Source organism: Chionomys nivalis, chromosome 8 (genome assembly GCF_950005125.1).
Source record: "Chionomys nivalis chromosome 8, mChiNiv1.1, whole genome shotgun sequence".
In the NCBI taxonomy this organism is placed as follows: Eukaryota; Metazoa; Chordata; class Mammalia; order Rodentia; family Cricetidae; genus Chionomys; species Chionomys nivalis.
Genome location: NC_080093.1, coordinates 76,012,781 through 76,032,946, shown reverse-complemented (window position 1 = coordinate 76,032,946; position 20,166 = coordinate 76,012,781). Strand labels below are relative to the sequence as shown.

Sequence of the window (20,166 nt, the reverse complement as noted above, 5' to 3'; positions counted from 1 at the left end):
AGGACCCAAGTTAGAGTCCCAGCACCCACAGGGTGATTCATATCATATGTAACTCCCGTTCCAGGGGATTCAATCCCTTCGTCTGGTCTTCCAAGGTATCTATAAATAATATGGTACACAGTCACACATGCAGGCAAAACATTTATACATGTAAAATAGTAGAACAATCCTAAAAATTAAAACTAGGAAGCCAGGGACATGGTTCAGTGAGTAAAGGGGCTTGCCATCAAGTCTGAGTTCAATCCCTGGATTACACATGGTGGAAGAAGAGAATCAAATCCCACAAGTGACCTTAGCACACATCTCATGACCTTAACACGGCGTGCATGTGTGTGTGTATACAGACACACACATAAAAAATGTATATTGAAATGAGAGACTAGGCACATAGCTTCGTGGCCAAAGGCACACTTAGCATTTGTAGGCCATGGGTTCCATCCTCAACCCTCAAGTGTTAAGCTAATGTTCTGAAAATGACCAGTGATGTGGGTGTGCAATAGCGTGGTTGCACTTAGTGCCACTGAACTACAGAGCTGAAGTGGCTCTGAGCAGATGGCGCAGCTCAGTGGCGGGGTTAGTCCTTTGTATGCCCAGGTTCAATACCTAATTCCCCCCAAAGTAAATGGTGAAATTTATGTTGGATATATTTCACTGAGGGTGACCTCAGTGGTAGAGTGTTTACCTAGCATGCACAAAGCCCCGTGAAAGATGCCTCACACTGATATGTGTGTGTGTGTGTATAGCACATGTTGGTAATTATAATACACACACATCAGATCTAGAACACACTGTAAAGATCCTTTAGAATTATAGTTCCCAAAGTGTGGTATATTCATAAGGAACCCATAATATTTCTGTACATGGTACATGGAGCAAGGCCATGCTCTCTCTATCTCTATATCACTCGGTGTGTTTGTGTAATAGTTGTGATAATTAATATGCACATTTTAACATTTTAGAAAAACGCTGACTTTGTTGGCTATAATGAATTTTCATTTTTAAAGTACTCTCAAAGCACAAGAAGTAAATGAAATTAAAATACATGAAATCAGTGAGGGCTTAGATGGTATACATATGGAAAAATCCTTACAATGTGGGAGGGATTGAGCCTAGGACACACTAATTCCTTCCAAACTCTGTGACTCTCAGATGAAGTGACTTCGAGGCAGGACATGCCTGGGGTCAGAGCCCTGGAGCAGTTTGCAGATCTTTTTTACTATGAACTTGTTGGCTGTGCTCATTGACATTCCCAGCAATGATGATACAAACACGGAACGGCTATGAGATGCCAGGCACAGCTTAAGCGTCTTATGGACACTATATAGCTTGATCTTCACCACATCCCCGTGAAGCAGGTGACTATCTGCCCTGCTCAGCAGATGAGTAGCTAAGGCAGAGACCAAAGGACAGAAGCTGAACCCAAACAGGTCAGCATTAATGCCCAGTGTACTTGCCCGATACTAGAGTCCCGCTCAAGAGCAACACTGATATGTTCACTGCAGATGTTAGTCACCTTAAACAGTTACCATATCGGTCATTATTTCTCATTCCTTAGAGTAGCAAAAACCTTTGAGCCTAGCTTGCCCATCCTACGAGGGCCAGGACACTGAGTCCCGTGGTCAGCTGCACGCTTGGTGACAACATATCACTGGATGATACGGGGTTGGGGCTGGTCGGGTCAGTCCACTACGGTTCTGTCTCGTCCTGTGGGCGTGTCATTTCCGCATGGCCTTCCTGTGTGCAGGTGTTGACACGTGCCCAGTTCCACACCTTCACCTATAGCTCAAGATGTGCTTTGTTTCCAGGTATTTATGAGAGTGATGACATCAATGCCATCATGTCTGAGATAGAAAAAGCCCTCAACTTCTCCCAAAAGGTACGCCTTGGGCTCAGGTTTAATACACGTATGGTCCTTGTGTCTAACTGCCATGGCTCTTGCAACAAAATACTACAAGCAGAGTAGTTTGGACCAAAAAAAAAAAAAAAATAACCATTTATGCTTCTGTATTTCCAGGGGCTAGAAGTCTGAAATCAAGGTAGCAGCAGGGCCATGTTCCTTCTGTAGGCTTTGGGTAGTACCCTTCCTTACTGCATCCCTTTAGTTTTAACCAAAAAAAAAAAAAAAAAGTATGTTGGATGCTTATTATAAATAATAACGGAAGGTTTCTGAGACTATTGCAGTAGGGGAGACAATTCGAACACAAAACCCCAAACACGGCAGAAATAGCGGGGAACTGTAGCCAGTGAACAGTCAGTGGATGGAAAATCACTAAAAGGGAGTTGGTTAGGCTTCAGGGGTGCAGAGGTTCCTGGTAAAGAGAGCCCAAGGGCCTAGAACTCAAGCAGAGGTATAAGGCTATCAAGGGGAAAGTGGCCTTGCTGAACTTACTGAGCCCATTCTTTGCTAAAACTGCGCTGAGATAGCCTACCTAGTCAAGAAGGTGTCTCCAAAGTTTCGTCCATACATGGGCATTCCTCAGCTGTATAATCATAATTCCGACCTATGCACCCACCTGCACACGGCTCTCCACCCTCTGTGTGCCGGTCTTTACTCTCTCACGAGAACACTAGTCATATTAAATTGAAAGGCCCGCCCTACTCCGATATGACATCATCTTGACTTAGGTTTTAATTTCAGCTGCAAGAGACATTGTTTTTAAGGTCATATTTGCAATTACCCTTTGCAACATATCTTAGGAGACACAAATCAGCTCACACCAGCTTCCCTCTCCATGACAACCAAGACTTCAGAGGGAATGTGGACCCTTCCTGTCTTTCACTGAATTTTGATCTATATGCTGTAGATTATGGGCTCCTTTGAGTTCCTTAATCACACCCAGCCCCTTCCTAATCTCATCCTCTGTGTGTGTGTGTGTGTGTGTGTGTGTAGCTTTTTGAGACAGCGTTTCTTTGTGTAGTGGTCTTTGCTGGAACTTGCTTTCTAGACCAGAGATCCTCCTGCCTTTGCCTCCCGAGTGCTGGGATTAAAGGTGTGTACCACCGCCACCCAGTTCTAAACTCAGTCTTTGTAACTGCTGTATTCTCTGCCTGCTATTCCTTCCTAGATTATCCATGGCCTGCACTTTGTTATTCAAAATTCATTTTAAAAAACTACTTCCCCAAAGGAGATTTGAGTAGTACCTATGCAACTAGAAAGCTGGGAAGGATCATGCCGGGAGCAGTGAGGATATGGGAATAAGGGAACAGACAGGAGAACATCTAAACATGAATGAACCAAATTTACAGCTGATGGAACATACAAGGTGAAGGACAAGGAGAAACCTAAAAGTAGTCCCCAAGGTCTTCTCTGGGACAACTAGCATACAGTAGTGTCACTGACCAACCGGAAGAGAATGTAGGAGCAGTCTATGGTGGGAGAGTTTGGGACATGGGGGTAAAGCTAAGAGAAAGGTGGGCTTGCCTATGAGATAGCAACTGAGGATGGCCTGAAGGCAGATGGGAAAATATATAGGGTAGAGAGAGAGTTGGAGCAGTTCAAGCCTGGATGGCCAGGGTGTTTGGAGGGCCCGTAGTCAAGCCAAGGGAAGAATCTGTGAAGGTCTCATCCTGTCGCAAATGTTACCTCCTGCCAGTCCTAGGATCGCTCATCTGCACACAAGACAGCAGAGCCACAGTGCATGTTCTTTTCCTCTGTGGTCACTAGGTCAGTGAACTGGAGGCTCCCAGATGTGCCTTAGCTCTTCCTGAAAAGGCTCATCTGGGGTCTGTAAATCCCTGGTTCTTAAATGCAGACAATCCCATCTCAAACTTATGGATGTTTATGTTCAAAAAGTCTTCCTTGGTTCTCTGAGTGTGAAGTAGTGGAATAGATAAGAAACTTTTAGACAAAAAGAATAATCACTGCCTACAGTTCTGCCCGTGTCTGTGTTGGTCCTGGGGTGTGGTGAGCTGACTGTGTGGTCCCTCAAGGGTTTTACATGTTGGCATGCCCAGGCCCCTGGAGTTGACTTGAAGTTCCTCCATTACTGGACAAGAACCTTGTGCTCACAGATTTTTGGTTTCCTGTTCTATAAAGTAGTATCTTGGCTTCTTCATCAATGTGACAAATATTTGAGAAAAAACAAGTTAAGGAAGGGAGGAACTATTTTAGCTCCTAGTTTCAGAGACTTCAACCCAAACTGGTTCCTTGGCTGTTGACCTGAGGTGAGGCTGAGCATCATGGCTGGGACATAGGTGAGACTGGGCACCATGGCGGGGACATGTTCTGGAACAGAGAAGCTGAATTTATGGCAGCCAGAAAGCAGAGAGGGTGGGACAGAGAGAGGCCTAGTTCCCACAGATCTGCCTCCAGATGACCTTCCAGCGAGGCCCGTCTTCCTATAGTTTCTAGAACCTCTCAGAGCAGTGCAAAGGACCACGCATTCCATACATGAGCCACCAGAAGACTTTTCATATTCAGACCGTAAGACTTGGTTATAAAGTGGGGTTAGCAAGTCTTGTTGGCCTAAGGGCTTGTGACCCCAAACATTAATTTGCCCAGTGTCCAATACAATAAAGGAGTCCTTATTCTTCATAAGATTAATCTACAGCCACAAACTGCATTCTCTGGGCAGAAAGAAGCATCCAGAGGACTCAGTCCTGCTGTGCATGTGTGTCTATCTACCCACGATGGCCAGTGTGTTGCTAACCACCCACCCCCATTGCAGTGTGCCTTCCTTGTGGCTTCCCTGAAGAACCACTCTGGAAAAGAACTGCAAAACGCAGCCCTCCAGAAAGACAAGCCAAGGATGCTCAAGCCAAGTTCGTCCAAGAATCTCTGTCCTCCCAAGCCCACAGCCCCCTCGGTGGCCAGAATGGTTTGACTCCTTTCCCTAATAACACACAGAGGATTTGTTTCCAGTTTGTCTCCTTGTCTTTCCTAGATCTTAAAAGGACTGGGCCAGGCAGGCCCCAGAGCTAGCACTGGAGGGGGCAGAGTCTCGGGGAGGGACATCCTCTGGGGGTCCCTGGGAAGAGGACCTGCCTCTTAGCTTAGAGGGGGTACCTATGGCTCCCCTACTCCCCTGTACTTTGATTATGCCTACCTCAGTTTCATTTCATAGCCCAGTTCTAGCATCTCCATGGAACTACACCTTCCTCCTCTACATGTGATAACTCAACCTGGAGGGTTTGTGGGGGAAAGGATAAGGTCACTAATAGAATCTAAGTTGCTGCATGCCAAGCTTAGTGGGGATATGATGGGACTTTGAGACTCAACCTCAGCCTGCTGGGGATTGTTGTCTCATTTATGGCCATCAAATGTGTCTTATATAAAATACTCACTGTTCACCTAAGAGGCCAGAGGACCTTTTAGAGGGGACACCTTCACAAACCAGTGCTGTCTGTGATCATAAGAGTCAGTGAGACCTGGAGACTGTCCAGCAGGTGGCTGACTAGTGAGCACACACATTTCAGTGTGGGGAAGTCTATCCCAGGGAGGTATAGCTTATCCACGAGGCTGCATCCCAGACTTCTTTCCACCCCTCTTACTATTTCCCAGTTCTGGGAGAAGCCCCAGCATCTCAGGGCCTTTGTGTGGGACCTTCAGTGGGCCATGAGCTGACTCAGTATGAGGAGGGCTAGGCTGCACCATGGCCTCTATTGGGCCATCTTGACAGACTGAGCACCCCCTGGAGTGGGGTCCCTTGCTGGCCTGGTGCCTTGGCTGACATTATTAAACTATTTCTACATTCTACTTATGCCAAGTAGGAAAGACTTCCTCTAAAACTGAGGGGCCCGTGAGGACATAGAAACATTAGGCAGAGTGGCGCACGCCTTTAATCCCAACACTTGGGAGGTCGAGGCAGACGGATCTCTATGAGTTCAAGACCAGACTGGTCAATACAGCAAGCTCCAGGCCAGCAAACGCTACATAGTGAGACTCTGTCTCAAAACAACAACAAAACAGAGCACAGAAGTTACCTAAATGCTTGTTTGTCATATTGGAGGCCCAGAAAATCTAGTCTAGTAGGAAGAGAATCAGGAGAGTAGTAAAGAACATTCTGACAAACACAGTGCTCTTCCATACTACATGCATAAATGCACACATTCATCCACTTTTTCCCCTCCCAAACCCAGAGTGAAATCTGCTACAGAAGGTAGGCTAAACGTGCCCGAGGTGCTAACTCCCTTAGATCCCTCCCTGGAAACCTTCTTGACTGACAGGTTGAGGTCAGGGTGACTGGGGAACTGCCTGCCACAGGCAGCAGGCCTCTGATGGGAAAGACGGCCTGTTTTCTAGAGCGTTAAAGATGCCCGGGATGGAGAAAAGAGAGTTGAAAACCTGAAAGTTCTGAAGGGTCACCCCCTCGGTGGTGAAGGAAGCCCCTCTCCAGGTAAGGCATGGTGAGAAGAGGCGGGGATGGAGGGTTAGCTCAGGCACCACTGAGGCGTGAATTAATAATGAAAGGGACTAAATGGTGGTAGTACTTGACCAGCTTCCAGGCCATCATCTAAGATGCTTCTCATGAGACCTGCAGCCCTCAGTCCTCAGCAGCCAGCTCCCTGTTTAGTGATTTTACTCACAGGGTTCAGGCCCACGGGGCTCATCAAGAGAAGTCATAACTGTTTCTATGAAAGTACGCACTCACATAAACCCGCGACTACATATTTTCATTTTGAAGAAAAAGATTAATAGCCGTGCGGTTCAGGGCAGCAAGCCCAGGAGTCTCCACTCTGCTTCTCATCAGCCCATCTGTAACCTGGGGGACCATGAGGAAATGGCACAGGCACACTAAGCACTTCACACTGTGTCCAGGAAGCCTAAAGACCTGGGGATGGTAGCTCCAGCTATTACGGGTCCAGACAAGGGCAAGGAACCTGAGATGAGAGTCAGGAGCCTGAGCATCCAGTGTCTGGGGTAGATGGTAGCTGAGATTGAGATAGCCAAGCAGTATAGCTCCATCACAGTGAGACCTAGAGAGCAGACCAACCAACAACTCAAATGTCTTCCAGCCGCAGCCCATCCCGGGAAAGAAGGGATGATGGGACAAAAGAGGAAGGGCAAGCCCAGATCAGAAGAGCCCGCACTCTCTCTCTTCTACACAGATTCAGGGAACAGTGTGGGTAAGCTGAAGCCAATATGTGCATCTGAACAGTTGCTGGCCCTGGGCAACCTGCTGAGGATAGTAGCCCCGTTCAGCTCCCTCAGGACTCTGCCTCTGAAGCAGGCCTGACCTTAAACAACTCAGTTCTCCCAGCCAAAGCAATGAGCATGTGCAGGTGGGCTCTCTCACTGTCTTTGGACACACTGGTGCCTTCTGGGTCAGGCAGTTCTCTGAGCCATGAGGACAGTTAGGAGAGGAATGAATTGAAGATTTTCCTAGACCTGCCATTGGGTCACTATGAAACAGTACCTGTATTAGTTACTTTTATTCTTCATATTACCAAATGCAAGCAAAAACAACGAAAGGAAGGTTGTCTTGGGGCTCACAATTTGATGAGCTATAGGACTTCCTAGTGGGAAAGTTGTGGAGGAAGAAGCTTCGGCAGCAGAGATACAAGGACGCTGGTTATACTGTGTCCACAGTCAGGAAGCAGAAAAACTGAATGCTGATTCTTCCTCCCTTTTTTCCCCGTTTATTTTGTCCAGAACCCAAGTTCACGCAATGGCACCACCCACATTCAGAGCAGGGTTTTCCCCCCTCAGTTAAATCTCTCTGGGAGTTCCCTCACAGATACAGACAGAGGCCCGTCTTCTAGGTGCCTCTACATCCACGCAATTCAACAGTGAAGATGAGCCCCATCACAGTGCCCATCCAGCTGGATTCCCTGCTAAGTGGAGAAGGGGAGCCCTGAGTTGCCCAGCCCTACCCTCATAATTTACTTCCTACATCTTCAGCAAGTTCTACCTAAATAACTGGCAATGAATTTGACTTCGGGGAAATTGGCATGAGAAAGGGAGGAAGGAAGAGGCAGATCTGTGGTAACACTGCTGTGCTTCTCCTAGGCTCTGTGTACAAGAGGTACCCTCAAGGGAAGTCGGTTAGGAGGACTAACTCTTCTATTGAGCTGCCCAGGAAGGATACTGTTTGCTCAAGTCGAGAGGTATTCAGTCGTTCACATCAGCACACGCCCCTTTGTAATTCCTTCTACCAACCATGGGTTTTAGGGGGTTGGGCATGCTTGGCAAAGAGGGCACACCTCTTGAGAATGACTCCTTGCTGTGACACACGCAGTAATGGCCATAAGATCAGAGTCTGATACCTCCTACCTGGATAGCCTCGGGAAGTCACATGACTGCACTCAGTCTCACTGTGTAAAATGAAAACAAGCTGGTTCTAGTGGTATACACCTTTAGTCTCAACACTTTAGAGGCAAAGGCAGGTGCATCGCTATGAGTTCAAGGCCAGCCTGATCTACATAGCATGTTACATGACAACCAGGACTAATAAAGAGACCCCTATCTCAAAAAAAGAAGAAAAAAGCAAAAGAAAGAAAAGAGAAAAAGAAAAGCCCCAAAATAAATAAATTAAATGAAGATGTGCCTATCTCATAAGGTTGGTATGAGGCATGACTAAAGTGTATTTTGTCATAGTCCTTATTGATGTCAGAAATCCCCCTCTGGTTCAAACCATCACTCTCCACATAACCATTCAATGATAGTCTGGCCTTGGTTCTGCTTGGGCTGACCTGGATGTCAGGCTCAAATGGATTGGAGCCTACATCCTGACATCTCTCCATTGGATGAAGAGGCTCAGGTTATCCTGATTGATTTTAGAGTTTGAACTTTAGTCCATTTAACTCTGACCATTATAGTAGATTATACTGAGTGCTAAAGAATCAACAAGGCAGGGCTGGAGGGATGGCTCAGTGGTTGAGAGCACTGACTGCTCTTCCAGAGGACCCACATGGCAGCTCACAACTGCCTGAAGATCCAGTTGCAGGGGATCTGACATCTTTACACCAATGCACATAAAATGAAGTTAAATAAACCATAAAAAAATTAAAAAAAGAATTAACAAGGCCAAGTATATGTTCAATGCACTGGGTTTCCTGTTGGCCATTCTTGTGTATCTCCCAGAGCTGGGAAGAGAATCTGCAAGCAATAGATGCTCCAGGAGGACCAGGAACATATTTCAAACAAGAGCTTTTGACCCGTGAGTCAGCTGCTCCTGTAGGCCTGACTTATCCACGTTACTTGTTTGTTCTAAAGTGGATAGCCACCTGCGGGCTGAAGAAACTGAAGCTGAAGCTCTCCAAATGCCTCGGCCCCAGCTGTAGACGTCAGAAGTTGGCACACAGGGCAGTGTCTGCCAAACACTGCTCTGTCATCCCCAGCATAGAGATCAACGTAAGTCACATGTGGTGTTCCTCACCCCCCAGTTCCTAACCTTTTGTCAGTTGCTAGTGGCAGCGAGAATGTCGGGGAGCACTGACATCTATTCCTGCTTATATAGTCTCATTCCCTAAAATAGGGCTCTGCTTGGTTGATGACAGATATAGAGTTCTGGTAGAAAAAAAAAAAAGCGAAGCCCCCCAGGTCTGAGATCACACTCTGGAGTAGATGGTAAGACCTAGAAGCAGATGCTAAGCACACAGCAGTGACTGACGTAGCCACTCCAAAGCACTTGGTACCTGTCTTATTTTTCTGTCACTGTGACAGAAAAAAAAAGTTCATGACCAAGGCAACTTGTAGAGAAAAGAGTCTATTTGGGGCTTACCATTTGAGAGGGTTAGAGTCCATTGGGTGGGAAGCATGATGACATGCGGGCAGGCGTGGGGATCTGAGAGTTTACAGAGAGGCTGACTGGGAATGACATTGGCTCCTGAAACCTCAGAGCCCAACCCAAGGATGCAATTTCTCCAACAAGGTCACACCTCCTGATCCTTCCCAAACAGTTCCCAACTGGGGGCCCAGTATTCAAACATATGACCCGCTAGGGGCCGTTCTCACTCAAATCATCAAAGCACCCTAACGCTGGCCATGGCTCCGGTAGGGATGGCAGGAGGGAGCAGGTTCCTTCTCTGCTTTCTATTTGAGAGGTGTTTTTCTCATTATTCTGAGGTTGCAATAAGTGCATTCGGTACAAAGTAAAAATTGGCTTCTTTCCCTCTTTGCCCTTTGATGGTGTGTTATCAACATCAGAGGAAACTAAAAATAGCCTAAAAATTATCCACTTAATGTGGGGTCCTTTTCACATGCTGACCCTCTCTGCCTGAGGTTATCTTTCCATTTGAAATATGTGGACCTTCTTGCCCTCGATTAAGGATTTTTCGCTTTGAAACTTGGAGATGTTGTGACTTTTACTGTTCCTGTGGTTCCGTTTGTCATGGCACCATTACCCTAGTTCCCACTCCTTCACAGAATCGTGGGATCTGGCAGTACATCTAAATAAAAATAACTTTTCAATAAATAAAACTGGCCCAAACATGGTGCTCTATGTCTGCAATGCCAGGACTCGGGAACAGAAAAAGATGATAAATTCAAGGCCACATGGTGAGACCCTGCTTCAAGATCAAGCAAACAAGCCGGGCGGTGGTGGCGCACGCCTTTAATCCCAGCACTTGGGAGGCAGAGGCAGGCGGATCTCTGTGAGTTCGAGACCAGCCTGGTCTACAAGAGCTAGTTCCAGGACAGGTTCCAAAACCACAGAGAAACCCTGTCTCGAAAAAAAAAAAAAAAAGATCAAGCAAACAAACAAACATATTTAAAGATATGTGGGGGTTGTTTATTGCAATGGTATGAACACTTTTGGGGGTGCTGAGACTGAGTCAACACTGATCAGGTATATTGGCCTCTGCGTGCCTTCCCCAGGGAGTAGTGAGGCACATCCAGTGGACGCTGTGGGAAATGGAGACGTATATCACGTCCATGGAGAAGGTGATGAGGGGCTACGTGCAGAGGCTGCAGTGGCTGCTGTCTGGTGAGTCTGACTACATCCCGGGAAGGTGGGAGGAGCCTGAGAGGAAGTGGCTCCTCCCAGAAGGCTAATCCCAGAAATTCAGGGTCAGTCCTTCAAGGTCAACTCCTCAGGAACTATCAGGCCAGTGGGTTTATCCAAGCCAATTCTCCTTGTACTGAAAGAGCAAACTCTGGGTCCAGGGATCAGGCAAGGTGCTAGGTGACAGAAGTGTGGGACGGGAACCAGAGGGAGTTTCTGCCTGTCCTACAAAGCTGACTGCTTCCTTTGCCTCCCTGTACATGACTGAGGATGTCCCGGTTCTGACCACTGCTGTTGGGTGGTAGGAAATGACGTTATGAGAGAAGCAGGCCTGTGTATTGATGGGACCTACTTGAACACATTCATGAAGGTTGACATGGAAGAGGTTCCAACCTAGAAGATACTTCTTCATTCCCAGATGCCCAGACTCAAAATAACCACACAGAAACTATATTAATTAAATCACTGCTTAGTCTATTATCTCTAACTTCTTATTGGCTAGCTCTTACATCTTAATTTAACCTATTTCTATTCATCTGTGTATTGCCACGTGGCTGTGGCTTACCAGCAAGGTTCTGGCTGGTCTGTTCCTGGCGGCTTCCTGGCATCTCATTTAGTTTCCCCCGCCTAGCTCACTTCTACTCTAGCACAGGCCCAAAACAGCTTCTTTATTAACCAATGGTAGTCACAGCATACAGAGGAGAATCCCACATCATTCTTCCCTGGGGTACCAAGGTGCCTCCAAGAAAGATGCATGAATGGGGCAGGATGAGGAAGTCCAGGCTCATATTCCAGAAGAGGGCTGACTGTAATTACAGGTGTGGTGGTCTTTACCTGTAGCCCCAGTACTTGTGAGGTAGAAGCCAGAAGACCAGGAGTCCAGGGCAAGCCTTGGTTGAGCATCAAGGCCAAGAGGCCAGGCGTCTTGAAGTAGACAGGAATGAAATAGATAGGAAACAGTTTAGCTTTGGGATCTGGAGAGTTTCGAGTAACAGGAGGAGAGAGCCTAATGGGCCCTCCAGGCAGCCTGTGTTGTCATGCAGGGTCCTGTGGAGTTCATTAGGTTGAATCTTCCGCAGGAAAGCCTGCTCTAAGTAGTCTGTGTCATAGCATGTGGCCATGACAGCCGCTTTCCAAAGCCTCTCTTCCAAGCTCCAGAGGTGATTGACAGGTCATGGGTTAGGGCGGCTCAAAGGGGAAGTAGAGTTACCTGTTCTCAGCTCACACCAGCCACTTGGAAAAGCTGATGACGGAGTGCCTTCACCTCACACACAGGTCCACATTCAAACTCCTGTACTTCAAACTGAGAGCCAAGGATATAGCTTAGTGGCAGAGTGCTCGCCTGGCACGTATGGTCCCCAGGATTCCCACACACAAATTTGCCTGGGGGATTCTTCATTCATTTGTTCACTCCCTCATTCATTCAATGAAGAAGTGTTGGACTCCTGCCAGGTGTGTGGGAGAGGGTAGATGGCAAGTCCCAACAGGGTGCTTGAACTAATGGAGCATGTGGTCCAGGAGAGAAATATTAACCAAAGAGTCACAGACGACAAATGCAGGGGAAATGGGAGTGGGGCACCATACTGTGGGGCAGTTGGCTTGGGTGAGAAAGTGTCGTCCCCGAGAAAGTGTCCCTGAAGTGATATTTAAAGGTTGTATAGATGTTCAGTGGACAAAGAAGAAAGTCCGGGGCAGAGGCCTTGAGTGGAAGGAACAACTCTGAGTTCAGAGACTGAAAAGAAGGGGACAGTGTAGGAAGTAGGAGCCAAGCAAAGAGCGTTCAAGAGAGAGACAGAGATGCAGCCAGAGCACGGCCATTCCTGGGAGCAACAGGAAGCCATTAACAGCTGTCCCATAAGCAGAAAATGATCAGCCAGCTTTTGCAATCTTTCCTCTGGCTGCTCTTTGGATGGTGAACTCTTGGGGGATAGACTAGAACAGGGATTACTAGTCCTACCCTTTAGGGACATGAAGAGAGCCGGCCCAGTAGAAGGGGATGTAGAAAGATGGCATGGGCAAAGCATGAGAGATTTGGTAGATGACAATGGGCTGGGTATGGTGGCTCACACTACAGTCCTGCCATCGTGTTCTAAATGGGGTGTTTGTGGTTGAGACCCTTGGAGGGCTGGCTAGTCCCATAGAGCACCCTGCCAGCTTCAGGCTGACTTTCCTCTTATTCTCCCTGTGACAGCCAGGTGAATCCTGGAAGACCCTGGGCAACAAGGTCCAACAAACTTGGTCCACTTATCATAGTGACTAGCTGATATGCTAGCCACTGGTTAGTTTTCTTCTGCTGTCTCAGTGAGCGCCAGGGTTCATGACACTGGTCATATCAAATATTTGCTGAGCTTCCTCACTGCAATCTCTCTTCAGCCTTGTACAATCAAAACCAAAGTGTGGATTAGGGGAGCAAGACAGAACCTAGGCTCTACACTGCGGGTCCTGGACAAGTTGCTAGCCCTCTAGAACTCCCTTTGAACTGAGTCTCCAGGCCTTGAATAACTTTTCTGTATGTCTTGCCCATCCCCCATGGGTATCTCCATGTAGTCTCTCACCCTAGCTTTCTCTCCATCCCCCAGAACGGAAATCTTGATCTCCCAAACCTCCTACAGCTGGCTATCTCTGCCCTTGGACAGCTGGCTCCCCCATCTCTGCCACAGGGCCATCTCCCATGGATAACTTGTGACCAATTATCAGGGAGGCAGTAGGTGCTTCAAGACTCTGTATTTTGTAGATACCATGAGGAATACTAACATCTTACCCCTTCCCTGCCTCTGCCACCCACCACGGAACAGGGAGCCGCAGGCTGTTTGGCACCATCTTGGAAAGCAACGTGTGCATAGTACTGGACACGTCGGGATCCATGAGCCCCCACTTGCAGTGGATGAAGACAGAGATGGTCCTGCTGATTTGGGAGCAGCTGAGGAAGCACTGTGACAGGTAGATGGCTGGGCTGGGGAAGGTAGGACCAGGAAGATCAACAGCAGGCCCCTGGTGTCCCAGGCTGAGCATCCTCGCCCTTCTGAATCATTTGTTAACAAGGAAAGAAAGAACACTGTATTTTGCACCTCTTCAGCGTTTTAAACTACTTATATATGCATCCAGCATTTTCAGGGGGTACCTTCTCCCCTCTCAGTAGTGTCTGGACTCACTGTAGAGTCCCCAAGCGAGCAATCCTCACGGAGATGACTTCTACAACATCAGCACAAACTGGCTTGTTCTCCCCGATCGTTTTTTCCTCTCTCTGCCCCTGCTCTTTCTTCCTCCCCAGCTTTAACCTGCTCAGCTTCGCAAAGGACCTGAAGCCATGGCAGAACACTCTGGTGGAGACCACAGATGCAGCGTGTCACGAGGCTATGCAATGGGTGACCCACTTGCAAGCCCAGGGGAACACCGCGTTCTTGTCAGCTTTAATGGCAAGTGCTGCCTCTGTCCCCCACCCTGTAGCATCACAGAAACAGTGCCCCCCCCCACACACACACACTGGTAGCCCTTGAAGCTTTGGGACTTGCAGTGTGTGGCTTCATTTCATCCTCCTAACAGCCAGGTGATACAGGGCGCTCACTTTCAGAGGAAGACCCAGAGGTTTAGGGAAGTCGGGTGGCGTGTCTGGGATTAATAAAATAGGAAGTGGTCCATGCTCTCCCTCCTGGCCCTCAGCAGCTCCCTTGCTCTCTATCTTAGGCTGGAAGGGGAATTTCAATTTTTTTTTCAAGACAGGGTTTCTCTGTGTAGTCCTGGCTGTCCTGGAACTCTCAATGTAGACCAGGCTAGCCTCAAACTCACAGAGATTCACCTGCCTCTGCCTCCCTAGTGCTAGGGTTAAAGGCGTGCACCACCACCATAGGGCTTTAATCTTTTTTAAAATTTATTTTCATTGTATGTGTGTGTGGCGTATGATTTGTGTGGGGCATGCATGGCCTGGCATGTGTGTGGAAGACAACTTCACAGAGTTAGTTCTCTCCTTTCAACTTTGGGCTGCAGGAACCAAATTCAGGTTGCCAGACTTGTCCAGAAAGCAATTTACACATCAAACCATCTTGGGGGCCCAGAATCTCAATCTTAATGGGCAGTTTTAGAATCCTGTCAGACACATTTTCCCTGGGGACAGAGTCTCCTCCCTTGAGCTGTTTCTGTCCTTCCTCGAGAACCTCCCTCGCCACGCCTGACTTTGCCTCCCTGTGCTCTCTTAGAAAGCTTTCAGCTTTCGGGGCACGCAAGGCCTGTATCTCCTAACGGACGGGGAGCCAGACACAAGCTGCAGCCTTATTCTCAACACTGTGCAGAGGCTCCACAAGGAGAGAGACGTGAAGGTGCATACGATCTCCCTGAGCAGCACAGACAGGTGAGCGGCAGGAGTAAGCTGAGCTCGCTTCTCCTGAGCTACTGGTCCGAAGGCCTGAGAGCCTCTTCTAACCCAAGGCCTCCCTTAGACACAGGATTAGGAAATGCGTTGCTTTAATTCGTGACCTGGACACCGCAAAGTAGAAACCCTCTCCCCACCCCAGCTGACCAAGCAACAAACCATTCTTACGTCACCTGCACCGTTAAACTGATGTGCCCACTTCATGGATCTGTTACTGTCTCCCTTCTAGCCTTCTTTTCTTGGGAAAACATGTATGAATACCTGGGGAAACTAGAAAAGAAAGCCTCATCATAGCACTCTTTTTAATATTTTTATTTATTCTTTGAAAATTTCATTGATATATACATGAATGATTACACCTGCCCCCAACTCCAACCTCCAAATTCCCTTAGACCCATCGCAGTATCTCCCTCTCAGTTTCGTGGTTTTTCTTCCTTTTTAAAAGTTATTATTGATTTTATTTTATACACATGAAAGTTTGTCTGCATGTAAGTATGTATGCCAATGAGTGCCTGGCACCTTCAGAAGTCAGAAGAGGGGTTTGTGCACCCTGGAACTGGAGTTATAGATGGTTGTAGATCTTAGGACTCAAATCCAGGTTCTCTGCAAGGGCAGCAAATGTTCTTAACCACTGAGCCATTTCTCCAGCCCCATGTTTCTTTTTTATTAATAGAATACTCAGTCCAGTTTGTGCTGCCTGTCTGTACATGGATATAGGGCCATCTGCTGGGGCCTGAGCAACCTACCAATGGCCACGCACCCAGAGAAAAGCAATTCTCCCTCCCCACCTAGCCAACTCTCACTAGCTCCTCAGCCAGTAGTAGGCCTTCTGGAACCCCTCCCGCTCCGTGCTGCCATTTTAACTGGCTTGATCTTGCCAGAACAATTATTATTACAGATGGTCATTTAGAAGAACATGCGTGACAAGATGCAGCCCCTTCAAAAAAAACTCTTTATCATGAGGGTTAAAGGCATGTCTCAGTGACACAGTGCATGAGGCCCTGAATCCAATCCCCAATAACAAGATAAACTTTATTTATTAATAAAATTGATTGCTTGGGTACCTATTCTCTCTCTCTGGCTGAACTATGAGTTCGCCATATTTATGTCCCTATAGGTCCATCACACAGCAGACCCTAGTGAATGTGCATCCTCTGGCTGAGAGCATACTCAACGGTGCTGACAATGATCTTGATGGCATAAGCCAAGGCCCATTGGCCAGGCTACTTTCCCTTAAACCCCACAAGACTTCAGTTCCACTGTGGGCCTGGGACTCTGCTTGCCTCTCCTGTGAGTCCCTGTGCTTCTGTTCCTCCTCTAGAGCAGCAGTTGAGTTCCTGAGGAAGCTGGCTTCCCTCAGCGGGGGACGCTACCACTGTCCTGTTAGTGATGATACCCTTAGCGGGATTCAAGGCTTGCTCACCAGAGGCTTCATCGAGGAAAAGGTAGGTCACCAGTCATAAACGTGAGTCTCAAGAAGCCTCCACAAGTACTGGCTTCCTTCTACCCGAGAGTCCTGCTTCTCTTGTAACACACAATGCTGCTCATCAAGAAGGACATGTTTCCAGTGGCTATCCCTCTAGGCCAGCTCCCCTTGAAGGAAGAAACAGACTGGAGATGCTATGGTTATGTCAGGCCGACTTCCGCCTGTTGCGCATTTACAATGTGCGAATAAATGACCTCTTTGGATCAGCCACTCTTACATCCTCATCCCTACCCAGACAAACAACTCAAGAAGCTGAAGTGTGTGTCTAAAGTCAGAGGGTGAGGCTGAGCCCTGCGACAAGGTTCAGACCCACTGTGCTTTAGTCCTTTGGACTCGTGTGTTCTTTCTCTGAAACACGGACATGCGTTTCATCTAAGTAACATGTAATGAAGCTACTACACAACAAAACTGAGGAGCGGAAGGTTCTAAAGAGCCCTTCCAATTTAGCAGAAAAAATGGTACACATATTTAACTTTTCTTCATTTTGATATAGTTTTTTTGAGACAGTGTTTTGCTGCGTAGCCCCGGCTAGCCTTGATCTCTCAAGCCTCCTGCCTCCACTTTCCCAGTACAGAGATTACACGTGTGTGCCACCAGGCCTGGCTTTAACTTCTGCCTCTGTTGTTCAGGAGTGCTGGAAGTTGAGCCCAGGGCCTGGCTATATTCTTCCATTGACCTACATCTGCAGAGCCCCAGGCCTTGGTTGTTTGAGAAGGGTCTCACATAGCCTAGGCTGGCCTCAAATTCACTACGTAATTGAGACAGGCCTTGAACTCCTGATGCTTCTGCTTCCCTCCCTCTAGTGCTGGGGTTAGAGATGGGCTCCACCACCCAGATCCGAAGGGTTCCGCCTGCAGAGCAGGAGCAGCTGGTGTCAGGCTGCTGCCAGGCAGATGGCAGCTTCCTCTCTGTCTCTGGTTCACTGGGAGTCTGTTTAGAGCCAGGCTCTGGAGTTTTAGTGGTTATTGTCTTCAGAAAGACTCCTGTGAAGCTCTATTTTACTAGAAGAAGTGGAGAAAGGACAAAAGAGACTTTACTGTCTGACCAGCAGTTTAGATACAGCACACACCACTTTCATCTCACAGGCCCAGGAAAGAGCCAAATTCACTGAAATTTGGGCACTACTTGGTCCCTCCCCTCCTCCGCCCCCACCTCACACACTGACTCTTGGGCATTTAATTTAAAACTATCCCGTACACAGAGTGGCTGCCTGGATGATGGAGATATGTATGCTGCGGCCACAAGGATCCCCTGCCTCTGGTGGGAGGGTACATCTGATGTGTTCTAACCATCTTCTGAGACTTTAGATCATCAGGTCTCATCTTGTCTGTTTAGTGTATTGAATTTTACCTTCATCCCTTCCCCAGGACCCCAAGTTACCACTGTTTGAGGGGGATGACCTAAAGATACTGGGCAAGGAGGTCACCAAGGCTAGAAGCCTCCTCAAGCAAGCCCAGGTCTTCAGGTAGGCTTCTCTGGCTGCCCCTTCCACCTGTCCAACCACCCAGATGGACATACCTTTAATCCCAGCCCTTGGGAGACAGCAGCAGTTGAGTCTGAGGCCACCCTGCCTTACATAGCTCCTGGGCAACATTGTGAGACCTCGTCTCAAAGAAAAATCCACATACAGGAAAAAAGCATACGGTACTTGCCTTTCCCCACCCCACCGTCTCATTACCCACTCCCAGGGACCATTTTTCTTTGCCTTCTGCCTTCTAGATCCCAGCTCCTGAAGAAGAGTAACATGGAATCAAAAGTCACTCTTTGCTAGAGACATGTTCTCAGGTAAGAAAAGGAGTGGGTGCCACACCTGCCCAGTGCCCACCAAAGGGCCTGGCACATGCGGCTTTACACACAGTGTAACTGCGAGGAAGGATCAGACATTGTGATTCCTCTGACCCGAAAAGCTGTTCCCCCAGAGACCACCCACCGAGCACCCTGACCTAAAGAATAAACTGACAGAGAAAGCTGTGACTCCCAGATTACCTGCAGGAAATGAAATGTTTAGCGCTAGGGTACTCAGAAGGCCGAGGGCAGGGAGACTCTTTTATTTGTGTATGGGGCCTCCTGGGCCTCCCTCCTTCCCCTGCCATGTCCCTCCACACACCGTATGCTCTAGACCAAGCTCACTAAGAGGTTTCTCTTGCCACCCTCTGCCTAGTGACTCCTGCTTATCTGTCAAAGCACAACTCAGATAGCATTGGATCCACTGCGAAGATGGCCCTGGTACTCGTCCAGAGCTAAGGACCTCCAGTCCCATCTGGATGCTTCCGGCCTTCCTCTTCTTCTGGCTTTCCGGACCGACTGTGCCTCTTGCAACATTCAGCACTGCAGACTGTGATACCCTGCTCAATGTCCTAACTCGTCTTGACCATGGTTCTTCCCCCTGTCCCAAGAAGCTGCTGTCTTAACTGTCCATGGATCCCAGAACCTGCCAGATGGCAGTTGCATGGTAAGCAGTGAGCACCCAGCTCTGGATAGCAGCTCAATGAGGCTGCTTCTCCTGGTTCCTCCCTATACTTCTTACCATCTGAATCTATGGGCCAAAGCAGCCACTAGCAGCCTCGCTTGGGGGAAGACACAGCCAAGCCCCGTCATCACCTCCATCACCTGCTAACCAGGGGCTACTTATGAACCAGTATGGCCTCTGAAAGGCAGATACATCCTTTGAACCCCGCTATCCTATGTACACATGAACGGGAGCATCATGTGATAGATGATCTGATATCTTTTCCTAAAATGAGAAAATTGCTTTTACTAATAGAGGTAAAATGACTTCAAATGCTTGAGTGCTGGAAATACTTGGGTACTGGTAATGAGGTGTTGGGTGTGGGGGGGTGTGAATTCTGAGTGAGATAAAACTTTATTAAATGCTGGGTGTTGGTGGTCTATACCTTTAATTCCAGCGCTCAGGAGGCAGAGGCAGGTAGATCTCTGAATTCAAGGCAAGCCTGGTCTACAGAGTGAGGTCCTGGAAAGCCAGAGCTACACAGAGAAACCCTGTCTGGAAAAACAAAAAACAAAAAATCATTTAGATTATCTAGAGGATTTAAGCTCAATATGAAAAAGATAAATATACTTATTTTTAAAAATGAACAGCAACTCAGACAAACATAAATGAAAATGCATAAGCAAAAATGCTTAACCTCTAGAGGTGTGACTCACTTGCCCAGTGTGCCCAAGGTTCTAGGTTCACTCCTCAGTAACACAAGACACACACATATATGCACACATGCACAAACACACACATGCACCATATGTCGACAGAGGTTTCTGTCCTGCACAGTCTTGCAGTCATTCAGTCAGTCCCAATGAAACACACAGAGGCCTACATTAATTATAAACTAGTTGGCATATTAGCTCAGGCTTCTTGTTAACTAACTCTTACATCTTAAAATAACTCATAATTCTTGTCTGTGTTAGCCACGTGG

At 47.8% G+C, this 20,166-nt stretch overlaps 1 protein-coding gene across 3 annotated transcripts in view; it reads left to right on the top strand.

Annotated features, from left to right (window-relative positions):
- Vwa3a (von Willebrand factor A domain containing 3A) overlaps positions 1 to 19,461 on the top strand; it is a 57,194-nt gene extending 37,733 nt beyond the window's left edge. For 2 of the 3 annotated variants that reach the window (XM_057777988.1, XM_057777987.1), the window contains 14 exons: positions 1,806 to 1,876; positions 4,668 to 4,817; positions 6,242 to 6,335; positions 6,955 to 7,065; positions 7,949 to 8,046; positions 9,155 to 9,292; positions 10,757 to 10,865; positions 13,679 to 13,823; positions 14,155 to 14,299; positions 15,077 to 15,228; positions 16,571 to 16,694; positions 18,103 to 18,200; positions 18,455 to 18,520; positions 18,897 to 19,461. In XM_057777988.1, coding sequence (XP_057633971.1) covers positions 1,806 to 1,876; positions 4,668 to 4,817; positions 6,242 to 6,335; positions 6,955 to 7,065; positions 7,949 to 8,046; positions 9,155 to 9,292; positions 10,757 to 10,865; positions 13,679 to 13,823; positions 14,155 to 14,299; positions 15,077 to 15,228; positions 16,571 to 16,694; positions 18,103 to 18,200; positions 18,455 to 18,506 — 1,487 coding nt within the window. In that variant the 3' untranslated portion in view covers positions 18,507 to 18,520; positions 18,897 to 19,461. The remainder of the gene's footprint in view (positions 1 to 1,805; positions 1,877 to 4,667; positions 4,818 to 6,241; positions 6,336 to 6,954; positions 7,066 to 7,948; positions 8,047 to 9,154; positions 9,293 to 10,756; positions 10,866 to 13,678; positions 13,824 to 14,154; positions 14,300 to 15,076; positions 15,229 to 16,570; positions 16,695 to 18,102; positions 18,201 to 18,454; positions 18,521 to 18,896) is intronic. The other variant, XM_057777989.1, reaches the window with a different exon arrangement.
- Positions 19,462 to 20,166: the final 705 nt, after the last annotated feature.